The sequence below is a fragment of the Salvelinus sp. IW2-2015 genome, linkage group LG8, assembly GCF_002910315.2.
Source record: "Salvelinus sp. IW2-2015 linkage group LG8, ASM291031v2, whole genome shotgun sequence".
NCBI classification, from domain to species: Eukaryota; Metazoa; Chordata; class Actinopteri; order Salmoniformes; family Salmonidae; genus Salvelinus; species Salvelinus sp. IW2-2015.
Window position 1 is genome coordinate 52,785,435 of NC_036848.1, and position 7,516 is coordinate 52,792,950.

The 7,516-nt window shown below is 45.7% G+C and overlaps 1 protein-coding gene across 1 annotated transcript; it reads left to right on the forward strand.

The window, feature by feature from the left end:
* The first annotated feature begins 5,035 nt into the window (after positions 1-5,035).
* On the forward strand, positions 5,036-6,375 carry LOC111968139 (transmembrane protein 100). Its single transcript, XM_023993704.2, has 2 exons — positions 5,036-5,418; positions 5,800-6,375. Exon 2 carries the CDS (start codon positions 5,934-5,936, stop codon positions 6,345-6,347), a length of 414 nt encoding a protein of 137 aa, XP_023849472.1. The 5' UTR covers positions 5,036-5,418; positions 5,800-5,933; the 3' UTR covers positions 6,348-6,375.
* Positions 6,376-7,516: the final 1,141 nt, after the last annotated feature.

Consider the following 7,516-nt stretch of genomic DNA (forward strand, 5'->3'; position numbering starts at 1 on the left):
CATGGAGTGATAAATCATCAGATGATCATGTGCAAGTAGAGATACTGTGTGTGCAAAAGAGCAGAAAAGTAAATAATAAAAGCAGTATGGGGGGGTGAGGTAGGTAAATTGGGTGGGCTATATACCGATGGACTATGTACAGCTGCAGCGATCGGTTAGCTGCTCGATAGCAGATGTTTAAAGTTGTTGAGGGAGATAAAAGTCTCCAACTTCAGAGATTTTTGCAATTCGTTCCAGTCGCAGGCAGCAGAGAACTGGAAGGAAAGGCGCCAAATGAGGTTTTGGCTTTAGGGATGATCAGTGAGATACACCTGCTGGAGCGCGTGCTACGGGTGGGTGTAGCCATCGTGACAGTGAACTGAGATAAGGCGGCACTTTACCTAGCATAGCCTTGTAGATGACCTGGAGCCAGTGGGTCTGACGACGAACATGTAGCGAGGGCCAGCCGACTAGGGCATACAGGTCGCAGTGGTGGGTCGAATAAGGTGCTTTAGTAACAAAACGGATGGCACTGTGATAAACTCATCCAGTTTGCTGAGTAGAGTATTGGAAGCTATTTTGTAGATGACATCGCCGAAGTCGAGGATCGGTAGGATAGTCAGTTTTACTAAGGTAAGTTTGGCGGCGTGAGTGAAGGAGGCTTTGTTGCGAAATAGAAAGCCGACTCTAGATTTGATTTTGGATTGGAGATGTTTGATATGAGTCTGGAAGGAGAGTTTGCAGTCTAGCCAGACACCTAGGTACTTATAGATGTCCACATATTCTAGGTCGGAACCGTCCAGGGTGGTGATGCTAGTCGGGCGTGCGGGTGCAGGCAGCGAACGGTTGAAAAGCATGCATTTGGTTTTACTAGCGTTTAAGAGCAGTTGGAGGCCACCGGAAGGAGTGTTGTATGGCATTGAAGCTCGTTGGAGGTTAGATAGCACAGTGGCCAAGGATGGGCCAGAAGTATACAGAATGGTGTCGTCTGCGTAGAGGTGGATCAGGGAATCGCCCGCAGCAAGAGCAACATCATTGATATATACCAGAGAAAAGAGTCGGCCCGAGAATTGAACCCTGTGGTACTCCCATAGAGACTGCCAGAGGACCGGACAACATGCCCTCCGATTTGACACACTGAACTCTGTCTGCAAAGTAGTTGGGGAACCAGGCAAGGCAGTCATAAGAAAAACGAGGCTACTGAGTCTGCCGATAAGAATATGGTGATTGACAGAGTCGAAAGCCTTGGCCAGGTCGATGAAGACGGCTGCACAGTACTGTCTTTTATCGATGGCGGTTATGATATCGTTTAGTACCTTGAGCGTGGCTGAGGTGCACCCGTGACCGGCTCGGAAACCGGATTGCACAGCGGAGAAGGTACGGTGGGATTCGAGATGGTCAGTGATCTGTTTGTTGACTTGGCTTTCGAAGACCTTAGATAGGCAGGGCAGGATGGATATAGGTCTGTAACAGTTTGGGTCCAGGGTGTCTCCCCCTTTGAAGAGGGGATGACCGCGGCAGCTTTCCAATCCACAGCTGGGAGCTGAGGGGGGTCGGTAGCAGGCGGCAACAGTGAGAGACTTATTTCTGGAGAGATTAATTTTTAAAATGAGAAGTTCGAACTGTTTGGGCATAGACCTGGAAAGTATGACAGAACTTTGCAGGCTATCTCTGCAGTAGATTGCAACTCCTGCCTCTTCGGCAGTTCTATCTTGACGGAAAGTGTTATAGTTGGGTATGGAAATCTCAGAATTTTTGGTGGCCTTCCTAAGCCAGGATTCAGACAAACTTAGGGAGGAGGCTTCTGATGTTGATATGCATGAGGCCAAGGCTTTTTCGATCACAGAAGTCAACAAATGAGGGTGKCTGGGGACATGCAGGGCCTGGGTTTACCTCCACATCACCCGAGGAACAGAGGAGTAGTAGGATGAGGGTGCGGCTAAAGGCTATCAAAACTGGTCGCCTAGAGCGTTGGGGACAAGGAATAAAAGGAGCAGATTTATGGCCGTGGTAGAATAGATTCTGGGCATAATGTGCAGACAGGGGTATGGTGGGGCACCATACCCCTGTTTGCCATATATTTTTAACTGTGCTGTTTCACAAAAGTTCTGAACCTTTCTATTCTCATAGTTTCTACAGATTGTAAATTTAAGATAAACATTTTTGCTAAAGTTATTATTGATCGATTGACTATGACTTTTCAAATCACCCAGTAGTGCTATCTGCAGAGTTAGCTCCAGGTAAATGTTGCAATTTTTCAGCCATTCCTTGAACTACGACCAAAACAATCTACATATGGACAGTACCAAAACAAATGCTCTAATGATTCTGTCTCTTCGCAGCAAAATCTGCAGAGCTGGGACTGTTGTATCTCCCATATATATATAACATTCTATTGGTTGCAAGAATTTTGTATAATAATTTAATATGATTTAAATTATTTATCACAAAACCATTTGATGTTGCCAATTATTTTTATGATTACTTCATTGGCGAAGTGAGCAAACTTAGGCAGGAAATGCCAACAACGAACAGTGAGCAATTGTATTCATGCATAAAAAAACAAATCATGAAAGAAAAGCATTGCAAGTTTGAATTTTGTAAAGTAAGTGTGGGAGAGGTGGGAAAATGATTGTTTTCGATCAATAATGACAAACCTCCTGGCATTTACAACTTAGATTGAAAGCTACTGATGGGATAAGTAGATTTTCCACAAAGCTTAATCTAAAATTGTTTCCTGTAAACAATAGATATTATATTCCTTCTCTTTTAGCCAGGTAAATACTGATTGTCTTTCCTTATTATCTGCTAATTATAACTGACTATACTTATTTCACCTTCACATTTACCATAATGAAATACAAGTTTCAATTCTATTTATCATAATATATGTTTGTTAACTTACCATTAAAAAGTACCATAGTGATTGAGTGTCCATATGGCTGTACCATGATATTTGCATTGCTACTAGGTAAACCTCCAATTGTTTTCCACTATTCCACCACTAATCCCAGCAACAGATGTGGGATATATACACACACTCATACACACTCAACCCCTTTCCCCCGCAAACAACCACAAGCTCAGATGTTCAAAAGTTGTTCCATCTCCAAGCCCAACTCAAGAAAGGACTTGATGTGTGAATGTATATACAGTTGCAGCTGTTTGAGAAGGCATGTTTGATTAACCAATGTCAAGTCCTAGGTGATGGAGATCAGATCCTTCCCCTGAAACACACACACGCTGGTCACCCGTTGTGACCATTTTCCCAAGCATCTCTGTGCAGTCAGACCTTTGATTATTCTGTGCCAGCAGGGACACAATAATTTGCCCCCTCTCTGACTGTCCGAGACAGTTATTGCAGCTAGTGTTGCCAGCACTGCTGGGGGCACCGCACCGGAATCCCCACCGGCTAGATACAAGATCGTCAATGTTCTCATTAGCAGCTTTGAGAATTTCCTTGTATATTATGCTCACCCATCAGGGGGCTTTGTAGGACCAACCCTGCCAGGCAGGCTCAGAATCTTGAGGGCTTTAATGGACATTATGTGGTTGTATTTCTTAGAACTTAGAACCTGATGCTTTTTTTCTTTGGCAGCCTCTATTTGAATGTTAACAGCATTGGCCTATAAAATGACTCAGCAGAACATAGGATAACCCTTTGAGGTTCTAGATGGCACCTTTCTTTCCAAGAGTGTAGATAGAGTAACCAGAGAACTGGAGCGCCGTTATTCATTTATCCTGCTTGTTGGGCTTTTAACATTTTATAGGGATAGAGAAAATGTGGCGTGTGTGTGTCTGTGTGTTTGTGTGTTTGTGTGTCTGTGTGTTTGTGTGTCTGTGTGTTTGTGTGTGCTTGAATGTGTGTTTGTGTGTGTGTGTGTGTTTGTGTGTGCGTGAGTGTGTGTGTGTGTGTGTGTCTGTTTGTGTGTGGTCTGTGTGTTTGTGTGATCTGTGTCTGTTTGTGTGTCTGTGTGTGTGTGTTTGTGTGTGTTGTGTGTGTGTTTGTGTGTGTGTGTGTGTCTGTGTTTGTGTGTGTGTGTGTGTGTGTCTGTGTGTCTGTGTGTGTCTGTGTGTTTGTGTGTGTCGTGTGTGTGTGTGTGTGTGTGTGTGTGTGTGTGGTGGTGTGTGTGTTGTGTGTGTGTGTGTGTGTGTGTGTGTGTGTGTGTGTGTGTGTGTGTTGCTTGAATGTGTGTGTGTGTGCCACTCTAAGTTGATTTGTTTGACTATATTACTAGTTAGTGAGTTGAAATGCTTTGCATGTTGAAGGTAGCTGACGTGGAGATTATATGGAAGGGAAATAGTGCACCACAATGTTACAGTTACATGGTATCATTACTAAGCCTGGCCTGCTTCACTCTTCTGCATCAACACACACACACACAGAGAGACAGAAACACAGATACTGTATACAACACACACACACACACCACCACACCACAGACAGTAACTCAGATACCACACACACGCGCACACACACACTCAGAGAGAGACAGAAACACAGATAATGTATACACGCACACACACACACACACACACACACACACACACACACACACACCACACAAACACACACACACACAACACACACACACACACACACACACACACACACACACACCACACACAACCACAGTAACTCAGATACACACGCACGCGCACACACACCACACACACACACACACACACACACACACACATACACAGAGAGAGGACAGAAACACAGATACTGTATACACACACAGACACACACACACACACAAGACAGTAACTCAGATACACACACACGCGCACGCGCACACACACACACACACAGGGACAGAAACACAGATACTGTATAACACACACACACACACAGACAGTAACTCAGATACGCGCACACACAAGAGAGACAGAAACACAGATACTGTATACACACACTGACATAACTCATATCACACACACACACACACACACACACACACACACACACACACACACACACACACACACACACACACACACACACACACACACACACACACACACACACACACACACACACACACACCACACACACAGAGAGGAGACAGAACACAGATACTGTATAGACACACAGACAGACAGTAAGTCAGATACATACATACATACATACAAACATAACGGATCAGAGTGAAGGAGCTGAAGAGGAGATGGTTAACAATCTTTTATCATCCCTCTCCTTCCCAACAGCCCCACTCCACGTCCCCCTAGTCTTTGACGTCACTGTGACTGTGCAGCCAATCAGGTTCCCGAGTCACACCCACCACCTTTCCTTAGCCAATCCTCCTTCTCTCAGTCTTTTTAAACCCCACAAGCTCTGGAAACACAACACACACACACACACCTGGGAGAAAAGCAGTGCGGACGGATGCAACATAGAACACACACTAACCACCACACCACACACACCGAGACAGAGTAAGTGGATCGTCTTGCAGAGAGATTGCATGCGAAGCCGGAGCTCGTATCTCTCTCTCCCTTATCTCTTTCTGTCTGAATCTTTCTCTTTCTGTCTGAATCTTTCTCTTTCTGTCTGAATCTTTCTCTTTCTGTCTGAATCTTTCTCTTTCTGTCTGAATCTTTATCTTTGTCTCTTTTTTCTGTCTGAATCTTTATCTTTGTCTCTTTTTTCTGACTTCATCAGTCTCTTCCTCTTCCCATCTCCATTTATTTTTATTTATCCAGATAACTTCTTCATCTTCTCTCTCTCTCTCTCCCTTCTGCCTGTCTTTCTTTCTCCATATATCTCAATGTCTCCCTCCTGATAGTAATCTCTTCTCTCCGTCTTTTACCCTCCAGACAAATGCTGACTCCAGACAACCTCATCAGAGGAAGCAGCAGCCCCAGTAGTAGCAGAAAGAAGAGAACCTCGAGGAAAACCACCAGAGGAACCCCTCTCACTCCTCTTCTCTTCCAAGGACCTCAGCTCTGAGATGGGCTGCTCCTCGGGACGCCAGGCCCCGGCCCCAGGGCTTCACTCAGACCTGGACTGTGGCAGCAGCCTACCCCCGGAGTCGCCCCATGGAGGAGGGGACCTGGTCCTACCCCCAGAGTCACTCTCTACGCTGCAGTGTCTGGCCCAGGCCACGGGTGGTACGGAGAAGTCCTGGTACCGCTGTGTGTTTCCGTTCGGGGTGATCTCTTTGGTGATCGGGGTAGCGGGAACAGCAGTCACCTTCATGTATAACACGCCAGACCTGTACCAGACCAAGGTGGTGTCCATGGTGCTGCTGGTGGTGGGGGTGGTCATGCTGCTGATGGCGGCCATCTGCTGGAGAGACCACAGGCTGAAGAGGAGGAAGAAGAAGGAGGGAGGTTTCTTCTGCTCCGAACAGGGCAACTTGTGAGGTCTGGAGGAGGAAGGYGGGGGGGGGGGGGGGGGGGAGGGAMGGATGGTACAGAGACATAGACACAAATAGATGGATGGATGAGTTGAACATCTGAAAGATCCAAACCGATCAACCTGGCACGTGCTTAACTCTCGGAGCGAGACGCTAGATCTCACTGAACTGGAGAAGTGGTGTAAAGGGTTGAGAGTTCCTCTTCCTTGTTTGGAATCCTAACCTCCATCTCCTACACTTTTTCCTCTCTCTGTTTTTCCAGTCCCCGTGTCTCTGAGGATGATTACTCTGTTTTTCTCTGTGTGGAGGAGGGAGGGTGGGAGGGAGGGAGAAAGAGAGAGACATAAAAGGATGGATGGGACAGACATAGATACACATGGATGGATGGATGGAAACGTGCTGAAGTTGAACATCTGAAAGGTCCAAACCATTCAACCTTGGAAATCTAACCTCCTTCTTCTCCTTTACTTTTTCCTCTCTCTCTGTTTTCCCAGACCCCCCCCCCCCCCCATCCTCTGTCTCTGAGGAGGATTACTCTGTGGGAGTGAGGGAAGGAGGGAAGGAGGGAAGGAGGGAGGTGTTTTCACAGTTTCAAGTTTAGAGAGTTCTGCCAACAGTTAACTGTAGATCCTGCCAACCAACTGTAGCAGTGAGATGTCTCATCAGAATTCTGATATCAGGGTGTGTACAAAATGGCATCCTATTCCCTAATAGTGTATTCCCTATTCCTTACACTGTGCACAGTGTAGGGAATAGGACGCCATTTTGGACGCAAGCCTTTGTGTTCACGCTTTACATTCATAGAATGGGCTGAGATGTTTACTTTACGCCACTGGTTTAATTACTGCTGTGTCAGTAATACATTGTGATGAATTGATTTGTGTATGTGCACCTCTAACTGGTATAAAGGTTTCACATAATGACATCACCCTGCGACAAGACAGCTGTAAGTTTGTCATCTTTATGGTTGATATTACATTTATGTTTGGTATTATGTTTATGTTTGGTGCGCTCTTAGATATGCAGAGGTTTATGGACTGATAAATAAGTTCATATCACAAATCACATGCCTGACCTGGGTAAAACACTTTCAAATATGCGAGCCGCGGTTGATTTACTTTAGCCCGGCTCAATTGAACCAATGGAATGATCCCAGAAGTGTAAACGCCAAGCTA

Excerpts from the sequence above, each read along its gene's own strand:
- LOC111968139 (XM_023993704.2), top strand. The coding sequence starts at position 5,934 with ATGGGCTGCTCCTCGGGACGCCAGGCCCCGGCCCCAGGGCTTCACTCA.